We start from the raw sequence: 22,983 nt of genomic DNA, 5'->3' as shown, positions 1-22,983 counted from the left end.
ACGGGCCGCTGCGGCTGTCACTGAACGAGACGAGCCGATGATTCAGTCTGCGGTGTCGCCCGTCCGGACCGGCCATTGTTTGATGGTGTGACTGATTGGCTGCGGCTCGCCCTGTGGGACTTCACGCGCTGCAGAAACTGAGAGGTGCGTGAGTGGTTAGTTTTGAGCGTGGGGTGAGACTTCATTATCGGACTGTGACACACCAAGGAAACGGGACGCCCGTTTGACACAAAGCATATTGCATAAAAGGATCTGTGTTATATAATATTATGACATATTAATAATGTAATATATTAAGACATTTAAATGCCATTAGTAACCCATTGCAAATAAGCTCTGTGTACCGTGTATGGTAACTCCCGTTGGCTTCTGTAAGTGAATGCTTTTTTTATGTCAGTTTCAGTCTGCAGTGGTTAAATAAGCGCTCCTTGTAGAGCCAGCGGGTATTTATGTTGGCCATTAGAGGATAAGGTCCTGATAAGGGCTCATCTGAAGCAGCGATAAACGCTCACCTAGAAAGCGGGCAGAACTGAGTCAAGGCCGAGGTTACGCAAGCGGCCCTCTCCGGAATGTTCCCCCGGCACCTATGGAGTCTGACCCCTGACCTTTCTTTCCATGACAAAATGCAGCCCGGCATATGGAGACCGCAGTGTCCAATCAGAAACGAGCTCTCGAAATTATGAGCCAATGGGATCCCGGTTCACAGAGGCAAGAGGGAGGGGACGGGGAAGTGCAGGAGGTGAAGACTGAATTTTTTGGGATTTTTTTTTTTGCAGCTTTGTTGCGTGTGAATGTTATTTGCTGTTCATTTTTTCATGTGCTCAGGAAGCTGATTATTCTGAGGCTGTGATGTAATCAACGTTTGTCCTTTGATTCAAATCTAAATCAGATGTGTGTGTTTTCCACAAACACCATCGAAAGTTCAGGAATTCATGAAAACGTGTTAGCTTTAAAAAGACCACTGGCTACTTCTGTGCATAGTTTAAGGGAACTGAATCCAGGCCTTACATATATCTCAGCTTTTGTTTTCACAGGCCAGACAATGCACTTTAAACTTTAAACCCACATTCTGTACCGTTTGATGTGGTTCAGTAAAAGTCGGCAGTCCCTGTTATTGTCCTCTCAATCGACACGCTAACCCAAAACTGCACCGTACAGCGTGCTACTCAACATGCAGCACAATCCAGTTCATTAAATCAAAACCGTCTGGCTGCATATTTTTCCAGCAAGTGTTTTTGTTTTTGTGAATATTTCTGAAAAAAAAATAACCTCTTAGAACTTGGAATCTAACAACCTCTAATGTATGCGTGTGTTTGTGTGCGTGCATGTGTGTATGCGTGTGTGTGTGTGTGTATGCATGTGTGTGCATGTGTATGTGTGTGTATGCATGTGTGTGCATGTGTGTGTGTGCATGGGTGTGTGTGTGTGTGTGTGTGTGTGTGCATGGGTGTGTGTGTGTGTGTGCATGTGTGTGTGTGTGTGTGTGCATGGGTGTGTGTGTGTGTGCATGTGTGTGTGTGTGCATGTGTGCATGGGTGTGTGTGTGTGTGTGTGCATGGGTGTGTGTGTGTGTGTGTGTGTGCGCATGTGTGTGTGTGTGTGTGTGTGCATGGTTGTGTGTGTGTGTGTGTGTGTGTGTGCATGGGTGTGTGTGTGTGTGTGTGTGTTCATGTGTGTGTGTGTGTGTGCATGTGTGTGCGTGTGTGTGTGTGTGTGTGTGTGTGCATGGGTGTGTGTGTGTGTGTGCATGTGTGTGCATGGGTGTGTGTGTGTGTGTGTGTGTGTGTGTGTGTGTGTGTGCATGGGTGTGTGTGTGTGTGTGTGTGTGTGTGTGTGTGTGCATATGCGTGGGCCTCCATACCTTCCAGGTGAGGAAGTGGAAGATGCTGAGCCGTCACCACGGCGACAGTAAGCAGAAGGCCGGTTGCCGGGAGCAGGAGCAGGAGGGGGTGTGTCCCTGGTCGCTGAGGGCCACGCCCCTCCTGGCCACGCCCGTGATGCTGGAGTGCTGCGTCTGCAGCGGCCCCTTCGTCAGCTACGCCATGGAGGAGGTGTGGCAGCCCCGGGAACGCACGCAGGTGGGTCCGCAGCTTTCACCTTCCCCCCTGCTACACGACCCCGCGCGCATGGTTCCTTACAGGAGAGCAAAAAGGGGCAAACACCAGACCTGGAATAATAAATACCAAGCATGTGAGGTAAAAAGAAAAAGACTCCCTAGTGGGGAGAAAAACCGCCGATGGGAAGAAATCTCTGGAGGAACCCGGCTGGTTTTCAGGCCCAAATCTGTGACTGATTTAGCCATTAAAGAGTTGAACATCTGTTCAGTAAATATAATACCTTTGCTGGAATGGAACTACTGACTGACAGAGTCTGCCAACCTTAGCTGCAACGTTCAGCTGAACACCTCACAGGTGGGGTAACACCATCAAACAGACCCACCTGTTCCGTTCTGGACAGGTAAACTCCCACACCTGGCCCTTCAGTTAAAAACAGCAATCAAGGGGACTTTGTAACACCTTTGTCATGCTGGCTGACAGATACAGTAGCATTTACAGTAGGCATTTACAAAGGCATATATTGTTTTAATGCAATGGTCATTTAACCTGCCAAAGATGCAATGTGCTCTGTATGGTTTATAAAGGTACCATTGAATTGGTTAAAACAGGGCTTGTGAAAGAAAGGATTTAGAGGTATACATTCCAGCACAGCTGACAAAAATATTCCTGGGGTTACCTAAGTTAACTCATCTCGTAGTCGGCTGCGTGAATGGATTTTATTTACACTGTTGTGCAAGCCTGCTTGGATAAGGGTCTCTCTTACGCAGATAACCAGTGCAAATAAAGCACAGACATGCCTGAGCAAAAAGAAAAACACCTTTCGCAGAGCCCCTATTGTGATCGGCTCACCGCTAATATTATCTTCCTAAAGCACAGTTCAAATGAGCTTCTGCAATGGGTCCTGTGGGCTCCCGGTTTGAGCCGGAATGGCTGCCACAGTTGAAATGAGCTCACCGTCGAGGATCAAACCTCCGACGAGCCAACGAGCCAACAGGCTCCTATTTCTTTTTTTTAACAGCTTCCACAAATCTCTCTGTTTTTTCCGCTATGAGTCCTGCGGGCTCTCGGTTTGAGCCGGAATGGCCGGCACTCGTTTTGGGGCAGCAGATGTGCTGACAAGCTATTTTTATGCCAGGCGTCGTGGGCAAACTAAAGAGCGCTAGGGGCTAGCAGGGCCCTCTCTGGGCCCACAGAGAGCTGTGAAACAGTTGGTCAATGCTGCACACAGACGGAACGTTTAGGAAGATTATAAAAATAAGGGTCATTAAGAAAAGGTCAGTGTACAGAAACGGAGATTGTAAAGCAAAGTCCAGTGCAATGGTTCCCCACTCCTGTTCCCGTAGAGCCACGGGGTGTGATTTTACTTGTTGCTCACTACGTAATTTGGCCACTGTTGATAATTAGCAGTTGATAACACGGTTGACTCCCCATTTCTTGGTTTCTTTCCGAATTAGTTGGTGATTTCAGAGTCAAAAATAACACTAGCACAGAGTCTGTGGTTCTCTGGAAACCTGGAAGAAGAGCAATGGTCAAGCCCTTCCTTTTTTCAGTTAAACGTGTTATTTTTTCAAACACGGGTTGGCATGGCGACCCTCCTCTGTTCTTCCTCTCTGGTTCACAATAGGAGGGCTCTCTCGTGCCACACGTTCAGCACGCCGCTAACGTTAGCCAGGGCTGGAGGTATGAGGAGCACTTTCGGTGGAAAATATTCAATATAATAAATGTCTCAATTTGCAATATTGTTTACACTATTTTTCCATGAAGAATGAATGTAATATTTACTTTAGCGTTATATGGCTTAAACTCTGCACTGGAAATAAAACATCGATCAGGAGAAGCAGAACAGGGACAAGGTGTGTCCAATCTTTTGACTGGTGCTGCATGTGAGTTATCTTACATTTCCTGTGTGTACTGTACGGTATAAAAAAAACCTTAAAAGAGTTACGGAGCGAGGCTCTCCGTAATCCCACTCCAGAGATCGCCCCTCAGACTTTATCGTTTCTCTGAGCACTGAAAGGGCCAGGAGCCCTGCCTGTGTGTGAGACAGGAGAGGCAGCGGGGAGAGATAACCCAAAACCTGAGCCCAGAGGCTTTCTCTCCACGCAGCATATTTCTAAAGAAGTGAAAGATGGTGTTTTCTTTTTGTTAATGTCTCCTCTGCCGGCGTTGAAGTGTTTACTCCTTAAAGGGCAGCCGGGACAGGCCCTGTGTCAGGCGGCTGACACTGTTCCATGGGAGTCCTAGTGGTGGAACACCGGTACTGCAGTCACACTGGGGGAGCCACTCGTTCAGTGAGACGCAATGACTGAGAAGGGAAGGGTGAACATTTCAGCTTACAGGGCTGAGTTTTGTTTTTTATGAAGTATTTTTCTTTACAACTGGTGCGATCCTCGCCAAAACGGAAGCTTCAGAACTAGAATGACGTTGGCGGAGAAAAAAAAACTGACATGTCAGTAGACGATTTTTCTCTGGAAACGGTGGGGAATGACTGAAATGCATTCTGGGAAGAGAGTTGCGCAGAACTTCCTTTACTGTCTTGGCATCTGGCGGGAGGGAGGGTTTCCTAATACCACTTAATTTATGTTTCCTCCCGCGCCGGGTACAGTAGGATATCAAAGAGAAAAGCCTGCATGAATAATTAAACCGTGTTAGTCCTAGTTTGCCATTACTATGGATACAGCAGTCTCGGGCAGAAAACGCCAGATGAAAACAGGAGAAATGCAGTGCTGGCAGACCGGCAGGTGAGTCATGGAAAAAGAGAGGGAGCGTGCCAATGCGATACAGGAGAGAGAGAGAGAGAGAGAGAGAGGCAACAGCTCCGGATTGGTCACACCACCGGGTTAAGGGTTTTAACCCTTTAAAAGGTGCAAGATCACAAATTAGAATGGTTAGAATGTTCTCAAACAGCGTTCTAATGCTGATGTGACAATCACTGCTGGTCACTGAATGCAATGCGGTTCTAGAACACTGACTTGGAATTTTGGGACAAAGAAACATTCCCAGAGCAAACCTACTCTTCAAAGGGTTATTAACCAGTGAAAGAAAAAAAGGAGAATGGGGCACTGTTTTTTCAATTCCATATCAATGTCCCGTCACTGATTAGCAGACCACATACTGTACTTCCCCCATTGAAAATTTCCACTGAAATGGCTGCTACAAAATCCTCTTGATGTGTAAAAATAGACGTGCAAACACGGCCATAATTTGCACATATGTGGCACCACAGCTGGTATTTTAGCACAAATATAAATTCCCCTGTCACTCGTGACCGTGCTCTCGTGAGGCAGTGTCGTGAGATTCCAGAACGTGTGGTGGAATTTTTCCGCATGCGAGTTTCCTCCTCGGTCGCGCACGGAACGGTATTGTGTTCGAGAAGGAAGGCCGGGTAATGGATTCCGATTGGCTCACCTCAGCCGGGCCTGAGTCATTGCAGGTGGGGGGAGGATAGAGGAGCCATTAAAGAAGCTGTCGGGACCGGATTACACGGCAGAATTAAAGACACCCCGTGTAACAGGATCCAGTCCCAGGGATAAGGGAGGAGGGGTTGGGGGGGGGAGAGAGCGGGTGGAGGCTGGTATTATGTTCCAGCTGTATGACTCCTGTTGAGAAGTTACCTGGGATCTTTTGTTGTTTTGTTTTTGTTTTGTTTTGTTTTGTTTTGTTTGGGGCGTCATACTGTTTTGTGCAGTTCCAAAGTAACTTAACACACTGTTAAGTTACACCTCCCCCACCCACTCTTGTCAGCGGAGTGGTAAATCAGATATTGAGGGGTACAGGATTGTGTTCCATCAGTGGGGTTTTATGTTCTGTTTTTTGGAAGCTGCAGTACCTGGGAAGTAGTTTTTTTTCTACTCGACGTGGCGCAGTGTCATATTTTTTGGGGGGTGGCCAAGGGTTTTAATAAACAAGGTTACCGTCCCAGCCAGAGGCAGAATTAAGGAGCTGTTACGCTCCCTGAATTTGAAGGATGTGGTTTGGTTTAATGGAGCGGCGTATTTAATCCGCTGCATGGCACTTCTGCTGATGGAGGACGTGGCACATTCGCCATCTCCCTGAGAGAGAAAAAAAACAAAAAAACAGGACAGGAAATGAGCAGGCTACATCGCATCATCACAAGAAGAGCGAATATCAAGATCTGCATTCGTCTTACTTAAGCTTAATTACTTGTTCGATGTGTGAATTGCTCTAGAGCCTGAAGCAAAAATACGATGAATATAAAACTTTCCCTTCCTGTTTATTTTAAGGGAATTGAATTAAGTTAAAATAATAAGTTTGCATTCACACTTAAAGGAGGCCCGAGACCCTCTTTATCTCCACAAGGTTTTATGGTGGGAGAATTGTCTATCGTCAAATCAAGACATATGGCTATCAGACCAGGGTCAAATACATAAGTATTCTGGATTCAAATACTTTTCTACTATTTACTCAGTTTGTCTGGTGTATCGGAACCTCTGAAATACTCTCAAACCCTACCTTCTGGTTGGCTCAGTTTCACCAGGCAAGATCAATCGAGCACAGAAAAGTATTTGAATCCAAAACAATTACATATTTGACCCAAGTCTGATGGCTATTCCTCCCCAGTGGAGTCATTAAAAAGGTGAATGTACAAACACTGGGCAGTATGACCTGGCAGAACACTGAGGCTGGAGTTCAGGGGTCCCCAGCCAGACCCCTGGAGAGCAACTATCATCACATCTGGACCTTGAATCTAAATCTGGCCCTGGTTTTATCTTTTCCCAAGTAATTAGCTGAACAATTAGTGCTACTGATTGGTCAGACTGTCTTCTCACCTGACTCCCGGCTAAAGGGAGGGTGGAAAACCAGCAGTTCTCGGACCTTGAGGACCACGATTGGATGATCCTGCTGCACGGCAACAGGGTCTGCTGATCCTGCTGTTACTTGTCTCTCACTAAAGCAGTTGGTTTCTTGGTTTTGTCAGAATTAGTCAGTGATTTTAATGTCAAACAACAAAAAAAGACAGCAGTTGGTTTCTTGGTTTTGTCAGAATTAGTCAGTGATTTTAATGTCAAACAACAAAAAAAGACAGCAGTTGGTTTCTTGGTTGTCAGAATTAGTCAATGATTTTAATGTCAAACAACAAAAAAAGACAGCAGTTGGTTTCTTGGTTTTGTCAGAATTAGTCAGTGATTTTAATGTCAAACAACAAAAAAACCCCAGCAGTTGGGTTTCTTGGTTTTGTCAGAATTAGTCAGTGATTTTAATGTCAAACAACAAAAAAAAACCCAGCAGTTGGGTTCCTTGGTTTTGTCAGAATTAGTCAGTGATTTTAATGTCAAACAACAACAAAAAAAACAGCAGTTGGGTTCCTTGGTTTTGTCCGAATAGTCTCCAGTGACACCTCGGCAGGATGTAGGGCCCGTAGAACCCTAGAACTTTTTGGTTAAAGGGCGCTACAGTGCGCAGGGTAATGGAAAGGTTTGGTGAAAGTGTTTTTTTTGTTTGTTCGCAGGCGATGGATCTGTACTACCCGGCCGCTCCGGAGGCCAGCTACTGCGGCTCTGATGACTCAGGTGAGACGGGGCCCGGCTGGATCAGGTCACACGCACGCTGTCGGAGCAGCTCCGCCAAATTGCAGGGTGGAAAGATAAACGCTGTTTATTTGCTGTTATAATTGCTGCTCCTCACCACTGATCGGCAAACTTTGTGGTTCTCCGTGTAGAAACAAACACACGCAAGCAAAACACTCGTGCGTGCGCACACAGGCATGCGCACACACACACATACACACACACGCACGCACACACACGCACACTCTCTCTCTCTCAAACACAGGCTCACAAACACAGAAAATAGTGGTTGCATGAAGTCATGTGTTCATACACCATACTTTCTCATTCGTGAAAAACCTCCAGTAAAAAAAAATAAAGCTCCTGATTTCCCCCCTGTTGTTTTTTGTACGCGTAACATCTCATTTAGACTATTCTTGGTGGTGCTTGAATAACATCTAAGCTGGCTTACCTTCTACTGTTTTATTAACGAGTTGCCATCATGAGAAAGTTTCAGTTAAGAGCTCGGAGCTATTCATTTGAAGGCGACGCAGAGAACCCCCAACCCCCCTAAAACGAAGCGCTGTTGCTGCAGTGCAGCACTCTAGCGAAGCCGGTAATGTATTCAACAGATCCGCGTTTCAACAACACCGCCTCTCTCTGGCGGCGAGCGTGCGCATGCGCCGCGGTACAAGAACCGCAAGCCGGTCGAAAACACTGCCCGTCTCAACAGCGCACCGGGATGAAAACAGCGCGGTTACGCAATTACCGAATTACCCCCGGTATAAAAACAGACCTTGAACCGTGTTAAATGATTATTTGGGTTATTGTGCCCTCCACCAATAGAATTAAACAAAAAGTACTCTGTACACGAAAACAATGATACAGTGTGAAGCTCAATAGCTGCATCCCCTATGAGACGGATAATCACTTTGCTTGGAGCGGCTGTAATTTATACCTTTCTCTGGCTCTGTGTTGATTTTATTTATAAACATATGATTTACACCAATCCAGTGTCCTTTGTTGGCCATAGCATTTTCCCACAGAGGAAGAGAGGGAGAGAGAGAGAGAGATACAGGGTAGAGGGGAAGGAGAGACAGGAGAGAGAGGGGCAGATATTGAGAGAGAGAGTGAGAAAGTGAAATAGAGAGAAAGAAGAGACTTGCAGCCCTTGAAAGTTGCACCTGGGCTCTAATTAAATCAGTTAATTATCCCCCCCCCCCCCCCCCCCCCCTCTCTCTCTCTGGTCTCGTTGGTCTCTCGCCCTGGAAAAGGTCTGAAATGGAGAGGCATTGAAACTTCCCAGGCCCCAGCCCTGGAGGGCCCTTGTGAATGGGGCCCATTGACTGGGACCCGCTCTGTTCCTATTCACACAGGAAAAGATCACCGGTTTCAGTTGGCCAGTTTGGCAGCGCCGGGCCTTTCAGCCGGTTATGTAACGTTTAGAGCGCGTATGCTAGGGTTTCCCCCGGACTCACAAAACCCCAGGGCTCCTGCGGGCGCTGTCCAGTGCAGTGGCAGAGCAGACGTTAAAGACTCCAGAGATGTTTTCTGCAAGGGACAGGGGAGCCGTGTTAACGTTGTCAGGTAAAACCTTTCACTTTTATCACGTGCACTAAAACCGGGGCCTAGTTTTCATCTTAATCGAGTCAATTTAGGGCAGGGGTGCACAATGCCAGTCCTGGAGGGCCGGTCTGTGTGCTGGTTTTTGTTCCGAAACATTACCTTAGTTGGAGTGTTCTGACAGGTCGATAAAATCTGCTGGTTCGCCCCTGTACTGTACTTGAGCAGTAAAATCTTTAGGATGCACTTACACTCTGTGGCTGTGGCTGGTGCTTATACAAATCTCAGATCAAGATGTGATTGAGCTAACTGAAAAACTGAGAGCGAAAGTTGGCACAAAATCATTAAATGCATTGGCCCTTGTAGTGCATCCCTGGTTAGGATGTTAATTCAGATTTGGTGCATTGACAGGGAAACGTTAAACCAAAATTTAACATTTGACATTTAACTTTAACATTTAAAGTTCTGGTTCAGCTCATCATCTTCTCATACTGTAATTTACTGCAACCCTGATACTAGCATAATCTGTGAACATAGAACATGAGACAGAAAGTAACATAGAAACATTAGCATTTACTCATGAAATACTGGGGTTCCTTGTTTGAGCCATTTTGTGAAAGCAGGTTTTCTAGGAATCTCACTAACAGGATTAAGCCAACAACCAGATTGGCTTTGGGTGTTAATTACCCGTCAACCTCCTGTGAATTAGGGGTGAAATTTGGGGAACTGGAGTCCACGTACGTGTCCGTCTGGGGTGACGACGGCTTGTGTTGTTCACCTGATTCTGCCCTCCCTTTGAAAGGTACACCTGGATGCGGTTCATTATCTGGCGAGATATTTGCACTGGAGTGAAAGCACAGAGGAGTGTGATGTAAGACCTGGGAGGGAGGGAGGGAGGGAGGGCGGGGCGGGGGGGGGGGCGGGGGGAGAAAATTAGCAGTTGCGGCACATAAGGTCACTTCCTGGAGTATTGATCTCTGGGAGCGCTCGGACAGGGTTTTGGCCAGTCGAGAGAGTCACGGGGCTCTTTTTTCAGGGTGGAAATGAGGAGTCAGCCTCGCTGTTGCTGGTGGTGGAGTAATCCCACTGTGCGAGGAGGAGGAGGAGGAGGAGGAGGAGGAGGAGGAGGAGAGAGGGGGAGGAGAGAGGGGGAGGAGGAGGAGGAGAGGGGGAGAGAGGAGGGGGAGGAGGGGGAGGAGGAGGGGGAGAGAGGGGCAGGGGGGGAGGAGGAGGAGAGAGGGGGAGGAGGAGAGAGGAGGAAGGGGGGGAGGAGTAGAGGGGGCATTGAGATCCCAGGATGGAGTCTTCAGTAAATATTTCACCCCACTGCTGCTCGGACAGCGCTATTGAGAGGGGGATGAGAACGGGGGCCTGTCACAGCGGAACATGCGCGTGAGACTGGGATATGGACGGCCTCAGGGAAATGAACCGGACTCACGTCCCAGTGCTGTCTCCTTCACAGGGCACAGTGAGGTTACACGTGCACAGCTTACCTTAGATTAACTGTAATAAGACTGTAACTGTAACTGTAGTAAGAATGTGCACTATTATCCATTATTACATTACATTGGCATGTGGCAGACGCTCTTATCCAGAGCGACGTACAGTTGATCAGACTAAGCAGGAGACAATCCTCCCCTGGAGCAATGCAGGGTTAAGGGCCTTGCTCAAGGGCCCAACGGCTGTGCAGATCTTATTGTGGCAACGCCGGGATTAGAACCACCGACCTTGCGTGTCCCATTCATTTACCTTACCGTACCTTAACCACTACGCTACAGGCCGCCCCCTACGGCCACTTACTTACAACTTACAGTTGATTAGACTAAGCAGGGGACAATCCTCCCCCGGAGCAATGCGGGGTTAAGGGCCTTGCTCAAGGCCCAACGGCTGTGTGGATTGTATCATGGCTACACCGGAGCCAGTCACGTTCCTTAGCCACTAGGCTACAGGCTGCCTGTCTGTAGAGACGTGATTGGTCAGAGGCAAGTGGCTGCATGTGTGGAACCCCCACCTGCTCTTCATCATCACAAGGCCAACAACTCAGAGTGATGTCATCAACAAGCAAGTGACCTCAGCTTGTTTTGGAAAAACCATTCAGAGTAATAGGCTCTTGCCATATTATTATGGAGTGATAAACATACTTCTGGGCCCATTTTATACCCGCTTTTTCCTCCCTTCTCAAACCAAATGTTTGACCGATGCCGACAGTAAAATAAATATTTTGCAATTTTTGTTAACCCACCTGGTTTGTGCCACCTCAATCTGCACGGAACATATAAACCACTACAAGCAAACAATATAAATAGTTATTGCACATAAACAATAGATAAACAGTTGACCAATACATGACCACATGTGCAACTCATTCATGGGAACAAGTTTTACAGTCATTGTGAAACAAGACGCCCGTGGTCTCTTTTACATAACTAATTTACACACATCCCAATCTGTTACATCACAGAGATATTCATATTTGGCCGGATACTCAGCTGAAACAGATCACGCACCATGATCTGCGAATAGAACAATAGCAATGACTCAATTGTACAGACATCCACACTTTAAGGACTTCGTTGGACCAGTTCTCCACGCTGCAAGGGTCGATAAAGAACCCGCACATATGCGAGGGTTTGCAAATCCATTCACGAAAACTGTTAAAAAAAAACTGCTAAAGACTGTATACCAGATATGCAGTAGGATCTCAATCTAGCTGGTTACACTTGGTCTGCTTTTGGCCCAAAAGTGAAATGGCACACAAACATTTACGTGTGTTTGGTTACATTCAGGCCCATCTCCCGTTTCCATTACTCATTCTGGAGAGCCTGACCTCTTGGAGCCTCAGTATCAGGATTTTGGAGCACTGCATTGTGCATTTTGGTTCATTTGGCTTTTGTGCAATGTATACGGAGAGGGAGTGAATTCCTGTTCCATCTATATCCCTGCGATATACTCAAAGGACATGAGGCTGAAAGCTTTTCCACTTACTTGAAGACGCAAGGAAGACCTGGGAGAGGCCAGGGCAGAGAAACGGACAATGCCCTCTATTCAATCAACAATTTGTCCGTAACTTTGGCTGTATTCAAATGACAATTTGTCCATAACTTTGGCTGTATTCAAACACAAGAATTTGCTTCACAGTTTGAGTTGGTTTTAGTGATCGCTGGACTGCTTTTGAGTGTTACTCAAAGTTAATGACCAACAGGGCCTGCTGAATGAGTGCCCCCTCTTTGTGAAGTCTCCAAGGGCACTTATACCCACTGACAACTAATATGTTTTTTCTCTTGGTTTATTAACCGTAGGCTACATTATGCAAAAAGATCTCCCGACTCCATCCAAGAATTCAGACAGGAAGCGATTGATGAGCCGAAACGGTGCTGTCATCACATACACATGGCCTGTTCACCTTTTTGTGTTAATTCACAACAACACACTGTTCCAGTTCGCTTACTCTGCTACATTGAATTATACTGGTTATTCATAATGAAAAGGTTCATGTTGTGCACCTGGTTAATATGGAAAAAGTAATGACCACTAATCCATCCAGTAAATTCAGATTTAGATAACGGACAAGGCGAGTGCGCGTGGTTGGACGGGCATTCTTCCAAAGTTTCGCGACCAAACTAAAGGGGCGGAGACGTTCTCGTTCTCCGCCCCAAGATATCCGGTGCTTGGTTCGTAAGGAGCGGAATGCTACTTCTTGGGCGAATTCCTTTCCATCCAAGTTATACCAAGTAGGCTACAGTTGGTGTGCTGCCGTTTTTGTGACCAGATGAAAGACAAAGCGTCTACGCTGACTTGTGAGTTAATATCCAATTATTCATTTTCAATTTACCCGTTTGAAAGACTATGCGAGCGCATTGTATTGTGATCTGTTACCGCTGAGATGCTTGTAGACTACTTTGAAGTTTCGGTATGGGCAAAGTTGTTTTTGTACAGTAGTTCTGTGGGCTGAGGGCAGAGAGCTGGAACAATGCATCGGCAGGTCTTGACATATTGTACAGTAGATGTTCTGGGTACAAATGGACAATATCCACTAGCGCAACGCCCGGTTCACCTTACAGGCGCTGACCTGATTTTGGACAGTATTCTTTCTTATCTATGCAAATAGTCCTGTACAGTGTGATGGCTCTGGGCGGATATATGTAGCCGCAGCAAGCCAGAGTTTTATTTTAACGCCCGGAAAGGTCTGCTGAAAGCTCTGCTGTCGTGCGGAAAATAAAATAATAAACATGAGGACTTCTGCAGAGATTAAAGGTTAGTTTTGATGCTGTTACTGTTGTCGTGCATGGTTCGAACTAATTGCGTTTTCAAAGCTTATTTTTTCCCCAAGTTTCGTTATAGAGTATAGAGTATAGCCTACGCGAAGTTAATGTTGCATTCTAAAATGTTGCGCCTCAGTCGGCGTTATTCTCTTCTGTGCGATTCGACTTTTTGTGGTGCTGAAAATATAGCATAGTTTTTATTTTAACTCAGTTTCTCAATTAAGGTGCACTTAGGTGCAGCCGGTTGGCACCGTTCTTTCGTGGCAATAACAACGATGTGGACTGTCGAATTTGATCTGCTATCATATTTCATAATTACACATATTGTTTACCACATGAATTAAAGAGTGATAATTTTGACTGATTTGTGATCGTGCGCTCGGATTGGATCACGTTGGTTGCATCGATACTTAGGCTACAGCTGAATAGTCCAAGAAAATCGGGCTGTACGTTTCGTCCATGTACAGGGTTGCTCGATTGTGCATTCTAATAGTGCAATTAGTGTATTAACTGGTGCAGAATCCAATGTACATATAATTACAATATATATATATATTTAAAGTTTGTCTGGGATGTTATGTAACCCTTGCACGCTCAGGTGCCCGTTTAGCACTAGCATACGGTATCTGAATATAATGTTGCTTGAACGTTAAATTAAGTCTAATTGGGGGTCACAATAAAACGGTCCACAATTACCTCTGAAAACACCATCGATGTGCCCTTGTTAAAAATGAAAGTCAGTGTATCGATAGTTCTTTAAAAATGCAGTAGGTCTGGGATAGATTGCGTGACAGCGCTAGAACTTGTTCTCGTCATTGTGTAGCCTATTCGTGTGCTCAAACTTGTACTTTTCCACGTATGAATCGACAGCCTTGCTGTCAACAGATATTCCGTGAACGCCTCCCCAACGTTCGTCTGTAAACTCGTTGTTATGAGTCATGCATGTCTTTAAAAAAAAAATGTTAACAAGTCGAAACACGGTTATACCCTAGAATCAAAACTTTAACGATCGAATTTCTCCTTTGTTTTTGTTTGTATGACAAGTGTCTACGAGGCAGGCTACAATATTAGATGAGACACCCTTATGCAGTAAGTTGTTTAAAATATGGGATTTATTGGCCTTTCCAATTCAGCACTGTATCTGCAAGCATTAATCATTTATGCAAATACAGTTTTTAAATAACCAGTTTTAGTTGCATTGGAAAAGTGGGTTATCATTCATAAAAAAATACACGAGACTTAGGTTAAATAAGCATCTATTATTTTAATGTTGTAATGCAAATCTAAAGAATTTGCAAGAATGGTCACTTCCTGACTAATTATGTAGTAATGCTTATAAAAACTGACGTTTGTGTAATATGGAATAGTACAAATTGTCTTCACTGTACAGACAGTCCTTTCTGTTAGTTGTCGGTTGTGAAAGCGTTCGTTGTGTGGTGAGTGACGCCAGCCGGCTGCGGGTGGAGCTACGTCAGCGGAGCTGATGGGAATAATCGAGGGGTTAATGTTTTATTCGACGAAAGAAGAAGAAAATCTTCCACTGGGACCTAGCGTGTTGACGCGTCAGCCTATCACAGCCGAATGCGCTCTTTGGAACGAACGATGCAGGAACGCCCCCTCCGTGTGTCACACAGTTAGGAACCGCCCCTGGAAACTAACCACGAGATCACATTACTTGCGTAGCGTCTCCGCCCCCGGGTCCGTATAAGTAGAGAAGACCGAGCAGCATCTAGTATTCAGTTGGTCAAACACAGCTTGGGCTTTGTACTGGACCTATCGGCGAAAAGAGGCGCAATAATGACGATCAGGAGAACTGAGTCAGACCCACCGGCTCTCACCTACTCTAAAATGAGAGGGGTCGTAACTATCCTTTCTGGTAATTAAGCCTCATCCCTTTCTATTAGCGAAAGTAAAAGAAAGAATACAAAAGAGGCTGTGTGTGTACTTCCTATTTGCATCATTTCGTTTGCTGGGTTTTTTTGTTTTGTTTTTGTTTTTTTTCTTCTTGCTTTTGCTTTCATTTCAAGTACTTCTTTCTCTGTTTGCAGCTTTTATGAAACAGAGGAGAATGGGATTAAACGATTTCATTCAGAAGCTGGCCACAAACTCGTACGCCTGTAAGCAGTAAGTGCTTTCCATTCCATTGAATCCGTTTTTTAACAGCCTTTGAAAGAAACTGAAAAGTGACCTGATTGTTGATTTTCTTGACTCACTATCTTGGTGCCAAATAATAATAGACACCAAATTGGTGCAAAGCAGATGCATGCTGCACTTTGACATTGATGCAGCAGACATAATATACAATGTTATTGATTTATTTTTTAATTTGAACTCATTTAGATGCTGTTTACTTTTCCCACTGTGGGAAAAGTTTACTTTTCAAACTGTACCTTAGTCCTCAAACTGTACCTTAGTGCTACCTCCTGATTTCCCCGACCCCCTTTCTGATATCCCTATCCCTCTTGTCTAACCCCCCCCCCCCAAAAAAAATAAAAACAATAATAATAATATTGCACTTATGATGACTATATGTTTAGAACAACACTTCATGTGTATTTTACTAGTTATGGATGTGATGCTTTAACTTGTGGAAGAACCTATGCACTTGTAAATCGCTTTGGATTAAAAGCCTCTACCAAGTGACTAAAATGTAAATGTAAATGTGCATTGCACTGTGCATCTGTAACAGAGGATTATAATGTCCAAACAAATCTTTTTCTGTTTTTTTCACTCTTCTTAGCCCTGAAGTGCAGTCTATTTTGAGTATGAACCCACCCCAAGAACCAGAGCTGATGAACGAAAACCCTTCCCCGCCGGTAAGTACACAGATTCATGCACACTTTAATTCACACACTCAGTCCTATAATAGCAAACGGCACCAAAGAGCCCGGAGAACTACAATTTCCTGAGACTTGGAAACACCATAGATATCCTGCAACACCCATAGATATCCTGCAACACCCATAGATATCCTGCAACACCATAGATATCCTGCAACACCATAGATATCCTGCAACACCATAGATATCCAGCCGCAAGTGGGTGAAATGCGATAGTGAGGTATGACATGGCGCTCTCGGTGGAGGGAGGGAGCGTAATGGCAGTGGATAGCGTTCACGTGACCGCGGCTGTAAAATAGAGGAGTTCCGCGTCTTCGGGTTTCACCTTTGAGCCGTGTGCCGCGTGTGTCACGCGACCCGTATCGTGCGACCCGTATCGTGCGCGCTCGGTTACCGTGGTCCGAGCCGTTTCTCACCCCGTTTCCCCCCCCCGTCCGGTTCCAGCCCAGCCCGTCCCAGCAGATCAACCTGGGCCCGTCCTCCAACCCCACCGCCAAGCCCTCCGACTTCAACTTCCTCAAGGTCATCGGCAAGGGCAGCTTCGGCAAGGTGCTGCTCGCCCGGCACCGGAGCGACGACAAGTTCTACGCCGTCAAGGTGCTGCAGAAGAAGGCCATCCTGAAGAAGAAGGAGGTAAACGCACGGGACTCGAACGGCCGAACGGGTCGACTGCACGTTCCGCTGGGGGAGGGCGGTTGGGTTGAATGCACCATTCACCAGCAGGAATAGAATGAGAGACGTAAAATGGTCTTGAGTCAGCAGTCTCAGGGTCACCGTCGAGTGCCCTGTGAGATTTCAGAACGGGGTTAATGTGTGTCTGAAATCGGGCGAAGGGGGGGAGGAGGCAAAGGAATGTTAGTTGTCAAGTGTCCGTTTCCTGGGAATGTGCAGGTCATGGAATTCCGTCTGTTTTGTCTTTCCTGCAGGAGAAGCACATCATGTCGGAGAGGAACGTGCTCCTGAAGAACGTGAAGCACCCGTTCCTGGTGGGACTCCACTACTCCTTCCAGACCACGGACAAGCTCTACTTTGTCCTGGACTACATCAACGGAGGAGAGGTCAGGACATATACATCTCTTAAGAACACCAAAGTTTCTTTAAAATGCATTAACATTTATTAAATACAGTAGTTATTAAAAGAAATGAAATTTTTAAAAAAAGCAGCAGAGCACAGGGGGGAAATCCGGTCATGAGGAGCCGTGATAGGGTGGAGTTGGAGCCGGGCTTTCTTTGTGTTCAGTAAAAGAGGAGATTCAGCTCAGGATGTCACTGGGTGGAGGCAGTGTTGTAAGGAAGAGCAGAATTAGAATCTGTGCACCGGCTTGCACAACTGGGGTTGTATGTGTGTGTGTGTGTGTGTTAGCCCATGAATTGTCCTTTTTTGCCGTTTTTAAATGCACCACAAGGTTACTTCCTGTGATTGTTCAGTGGGGTTTAAAAAAACTGAGGCAGCAGATTAATCATGCTGAGACAGACTTACTGTTACTGAATCCCCTACCCCTCTCTCTCGCTCTCACTCTCTCTCTCTCTCTCACTCTCTCTCTCACTCTCTCTCTCTCTCTCTCTCTACCAAAACAGCCAGTGCTTTAGGGTAGGAAATAAGACATTAGTATATACTGTACTACACGGCTACACAGGCACGTGGGCATGGATGACTAATCAGCCAGTGCTCTACAACTGTGGAAATAATAATAATATAATAGTCATACAATCGACACAGAAACGTAAAGCGCTGCGATCTGACGGAACGGAACGGCGATAATAACCGCGTCCTCCGCTCCGCCTCTCTCCGGTGCAGATGTTCTACCACCTGCAGCGGGAACGCTGCTTCCTGGAGCCGCGGGCGCGCTTCTACGCGGCGGAGATTGCCAGCGCGCTGGGCTACCTGCACTCGCTCAACATCGTGTACCGGGACCTGAAGCCCGAGAACATCCTGCTGGACTCCCAGGGCCACGTCGTCCTCACCGACTTCGGCCTCTGCAAGGAGAACATCGAGCCCAACGGGACCACCTCCACCTTCTGCGGCACGCCTGAGGTAGGCACAGGGGTTGTTGGTCTGAGGGGTGGGTCTGAGGAGGGTAGGGGGGTTAGGTCTGGAGTGGGTTGGTTTGGGGTGGGTAGGGGGGTAGGTCTGGAGTGGGTCAGTTTGGGGTGGGTAGGGGGGTAGGTTTGGAGTGGGTAGGGGGTTGGGTGCGGGATGGGTTTTGTCTGCCAGTGATGGGCTTAGTTCCGTTTTGATGCAGTCCAACTCCAGAAATTAACTGCGATTCAGTTGGTGTGTTACAAATATGCTACACTGCAAAAACAAAAACAAGTCAGTCTCAACACGTATTTTAGTCTTAGAAATAAGATTTTTAGGCTTATATATATATATATATATTACTTTTTTGCTAAATAAGACAAAAATATTGCCAGTGAGGTGAAAGAACTTCACTTGTCAAGCAAACAGTAACTTAGTGTAAAACAAGCTATTATCTTCCACTTAAGAGAAAAGATTTCTAGCCTTTTTTTACAGTAATCCTCACTAAGGGTTTTTTTTTCACAATGGACAAACGGAATTTCTGTTAAGTTCTGGAACTGAATGAACTGAAATGGAATCCAATCCCCCCCCCCCCCCAAACCAACCCTGGTGCCAACAATTATCCACACATACGGAGCGTGTGTTTGGTCACGCTAGAGGCATGACCGCGTACAGACATACCGCCACTTGAGCCAGCCGCTGACTCGATGCGCGTTTCCTCTCCTCCGCAGTACTTGGCGCCCGAGGTTTTGCACAAGCAGCCCTACGACCGGACGGTGGACTGGTGGTGTCTGGGAGCCGTGCTCTACGAGACGCTGTACGGACTGGTAAGCCCACCCTCCACCCGCCATTCTCCTCACAAACCCACTCCTACTGCGGGAGAGTTACTGTGACTTAATGAAGAGACTGTTTCATTCGGCCCAAACGGGCTCTCAGTTTACCCACCGAGCGCTGAGAGAGAGAGCTTACAGCTCCGTGCCAGGCCTGGATTTAAACACGCTGAGGGCCTCCCTACATCAGATTACAAGCTGTTGCACTCGCTCATAAAAACAATGAAAAATACACCAGTGCAGAATTTTCCTGAAATAAATTTCTCGAGGATAGAAATAATGTCACAACGCAGACAAAAGGATCAGGGCCCGCCCTGGGTCTCTGTAAACTCAACGAGGGTAGACGTGTCTATGAACTCAAGGGTATAAGTCTCTGTAAACTCAGTGAGGTTAGAAGTCTCTGTGAACTCAGTGAGGTTAGAAGTCTCTGTGAACTCAGTGAGGTTAGAAGTCTCTGTGAGCTCCGTGAGGTTAGAAGTCTCTGTGAACTCAGTGAGGTTAGAAGTCTCTGTAAACTCAGTGAGGTTAGAAGTCTCTGTGAACTCAGTGAGGTTAGAAGTCTCTGTAAACTCAGTGAAGCTAGAAGTCTCTGTAAACTCAGTGAGGTTAGAAGTCTCTGTAAACTCAGTGAAGCTAGAAGTCTCTGTAAACTCAGTGAAGTTAGAAGTCTCTGTAAACTCAGTGAGGCTAGAAGTCTCTGTGAACTCAGTGAGGGTAGAAGTCTCTAAACTCAGTGAGGTTAGAAGTCTCTGTGAACTCAGTGAGGGTAGAACTCTCTGTAAACTCAACGGTGATAGCTGTAAACTCACAGGTGTGTGTGTTTTTTCCCATCAGCCTCCGTTCTACAGTCGAAACACAGCCGAGATGTACGACAACATCCTGAACAAGCCCCTGCAGCTGAAGCCCAACATCTCCAACGCGGCGCGGAACCTTCTAGAAGGGCTGCTGCAGAAGGACCGCACCAAGAGGCTGGGCCACAACGACGACTTCGTAAGTAACCCGCCCCAAACCCACAGGCCCTCAGACTGCCCCCCCTGTGTTCACATCAGCCGATTAGTCATTCACAGAGTCAGTTACATACAGTGTGCGATTAGGCTCTGTCTACCCAAAATCCACTAGAGGAAAAAAATAATAATTGGCCAGTTTTTGAGTATCTAATGGTAACCCACACAGTGATTGGCCAGTTTTTGAGTATCTAATGGTAACCCGCACAGTGATTGGCCAGTTTTTGAGTATCTATCGGTAACCCACGCCGTGTAGGTGTGTTTCTGAGCCTCCGCCTGTCACACGCTTATCTGCGATCTCTCTCCCGTCTCCGACAGACTGAGATCAAGAACCACATGTTCTTCTCCCGATCAACTGGGAAGACCTCAACGCCAAGAAGATCACACCCCCCTTCAACCCCAACGTGGTGAGTAGCCAACATGCCCCTGCTTAGTCTAATCAACTGTCAAGTCGTTTTGGATAAAAGCATCAGCTAAATAACATATTTAATGTAATGCGAAAGGGGGGAGGGGGGGCACAGCTCTCAAGCGTTTACCAAAAAGCACGTAACCTTTAAAACAAGAGCACAGCTCTCGAGCGTTTACCAAAAAGCACGAGCACTAGTTTTCGGGCACACGGTTTTGGCTAAATTTCAGGCTGTGAAATGGCGATGCAGAATTAGCAGCCAAGGGAGGGTGCTGGGGGGGGGAATGAAAGCCTTGTGTGGATAGCAGTAAAGTGAGCATCTGCACTGTGTGCTAATGCCAGCCAGGATGAGTCAGATCAGCACACGGTGCAACAAGCTGTGTGTGTGTGTGTGTGTGTGTGTGTGGCCGTCACATTAATCTACAAGTCCTTATCTCTGTTGTAGTCTTAGCACTCGAAACTGTACTTCCCGCTAGGGCCTTTCAGTGCACTTGTCCCTGGTTATGGGTTATGCACTGTGTTTGTACGTCGCTCTGGATAAGAGCCTGTAATGTAATGTAATGTAATTCAATGTAATGTAATTCAATGTAATTCAATGTAATTCAATGTAATGTAATTGAATGAGGCGGCCTGTAGCATAGTGGTTAAGGTACATGACTGGGACCCACATGGTCGGTGGTTCCATCCCCAGCGTAGCCGCAATAAGATCCGCACAGCCATTGGGCCCTTAACCCTGCATTGCTCCAGGGGAGGATCGTCTCCTGCTTAGTCTAAACAACTGTACGTCGCTCTGGATAAGAGTGTCTGCCAAATTGCCATTAACGCGGAAAGTAACATGTCGGTTCTCCTCTTGCAGACGGGTCCGAACGACCTGCGGCACTTTGACCCGGAGTTCACGGACGAGCCGGTCCCCGGGTCCATCGGCTGCTCCCCGGACAGCACCCTGGTGACGGCCAGCTTCAAAGAGGCGGCCGAGGCCTTCCTGGGCTTCTCCTACGCCCCCTCCATGGACTCCTACTTATAGCTCGCTCACAAAAAAAAAACTCAGAACATGAACACTGTAGTGAACGGACTTGCCTGTAGCTCTTCTCTTAAAGTCTCGGCGGAATGGGAACTATTTGCACATTGATGTCAGGCAGCTTTTAGTTTTTTGGGGGTTTTTTTGGGGGGGGGGGGGGGGGGGGGGGCTTTTAGAACTTCGGTCCGCTCCGAGCCGTGAGACGCCGGTTCGGCTCGCCTGCGAGACCCGCGTACAACGTCATCCAGTCACCGAGGGATTACAGCGATGTCCGACTTCCCCCCCCACGCCAGGACGCCGCCGTGCTTTTCGTTTTTTTGTTTCCGCGTCTCCGTCCTCGTGACGGAAGAACCCCCCTCGTCCCCGACCCCTCCAACTGAATGTTACGACCATATTTTTTGTACGGTGCCTTTTTTCTCCGTCGAAAACCTTGACCCCCCCAGCATGACCACGTCTGAACACGCTCCGCTCCTGGACGCACGGATTCGGAGAACTTCCCAACGGGAATGTCTAACGCGTGCGCTCCTGATCCTCACCGCCCCCCCGAAAAACGACCAGCTGTGCGGCCACTACTTCCAGAAAATATTTCGACAAAACAAATTTGCTGTACACTTCAGATTCAGTTTGATTAATTTGCCGTTCGCCCACGAAATGCTAGAGGAAGCATTGCTGCTAAGATTTCACCTGTATATGGACCTGGACCAAAAAAAAATAAAACAAAACAAAACACAACAGAACAGACAGTCGTATCTGGAGAGTCCTGATCCCACGTCTTCCTTTGCCTATTTATATGTTAATGTTGTACAGTCGGGCATTACTGTGTGTCTAAACTTGACATTCCATTTAATATTGCAGTGCACCTGTATTTAAGTTCCGCTGTACATTCTCAGTATGTGTACTAGTTTTAATGTATATTAAAAAAAAAAAGAAACACAAAGGTATGCTTATATGTAACTATTCATATTAAATGTTCTGTAAATTGTAAGATGTTTCAATTTACGTGACCATGTTGGGTTTGCAATAAAAAGGTTTAATGTCACTTCTCCTCTGCACTTTTCATTGGGAGTGAATCAGTGTCTCTCTCTCTCTGCGCTTATCTGTCCTTTCTGGAATTCTGCCACTTGGCGGACGCTGTTTGGACAAAATGGCGTCGTGTCCACGCAGGTCTCTGTGTACATTAGTGTGAAGAGTAACTTTTTCAGCAAACACACACACGACTATAGGACGATACGGAGGCAGGGCGATTTAACCGTGACGTCAAGCGGTTCACGGGCTTTGCGTCCTGGACTCCGTGATATACACTTCCCTAACCTCTATAGTTAGCTTTTCAAACCGGTTCAACGTGTCATTTACGTCACAGATTGTCCATCTCTTTTTTTTTCTTCTTTCCCTAATGTATTCTGGGCTTTTATTTAAACATGTAGGTCAGCTCTAAACCGCACTCTTTTCTCAGTGACGTGGGTTAGGGTGGGCCTC

General features: G+C 46.6%; 1 protein-coding gene across 1 annotated transcript in view; it reads left to right on the top strand.

Moving 5' to 3' along the window:
* Positions 1-21,668, top strand: part of sgk1 (serum/glucocorticoid regulated kinase 1) — a 40,120-nt gene extending 18,452 nt beyond the window's left edge. Inside the window, 12 exon segments of the mRNA XM_061241477.1 lie at positions 1,869-2,078; positions 7,528-7,588; positions 15,438-15,513; positions 16,130-16,205; positions 16,674-16,862; positions 17,156-17,287; positions 18,028-18,264; positions 18,981-19,076; positions 19,914-20,069; positions 20,402-20,426; positions 20,429-20,490; positions 21,346-21,668. Of these exon segments, the coding sequence (XP_061097461.1) occupies positions 1,869-2,078; positions 7,528-7,588; positions 15,438-15,513; positions 16,130-16,205; positions 16,674-16,862; positions 17,156-17,287; positions 18,028-18,264; positions 18,981-19,076; positions 19,914-20,069; positions 20,402-20,426; positions 20,429-20,490; positions 21,346-21,513 (1,488 nt within the window). The 3' untranslated portion in view covers positions 21,514-21,668.
* The last annotated feature ends 1,315 nt before the right edge of the window (positions 21,669-22,983 follow it).

The sequence above is a fragment of the Conger conger genome, chromosome 5 (genome assembly GCF_963514075.1).
Source record: "Conger conger chromosome 5, fConCon1.1, whole genome shotgun sequence".
Classification (NCBI taxonomy): domain Eukaryota; kingdom Metazoa; phylum Chordata; class Actinopteri; order Anguilliformes; family Congridae; genus Conger; species Conger conger.
The sequence above is the reverse complement of the archived record's forward strand: the minus strand, read 5'-3'. Positions and strand labels throughout refer to the sequence as shown.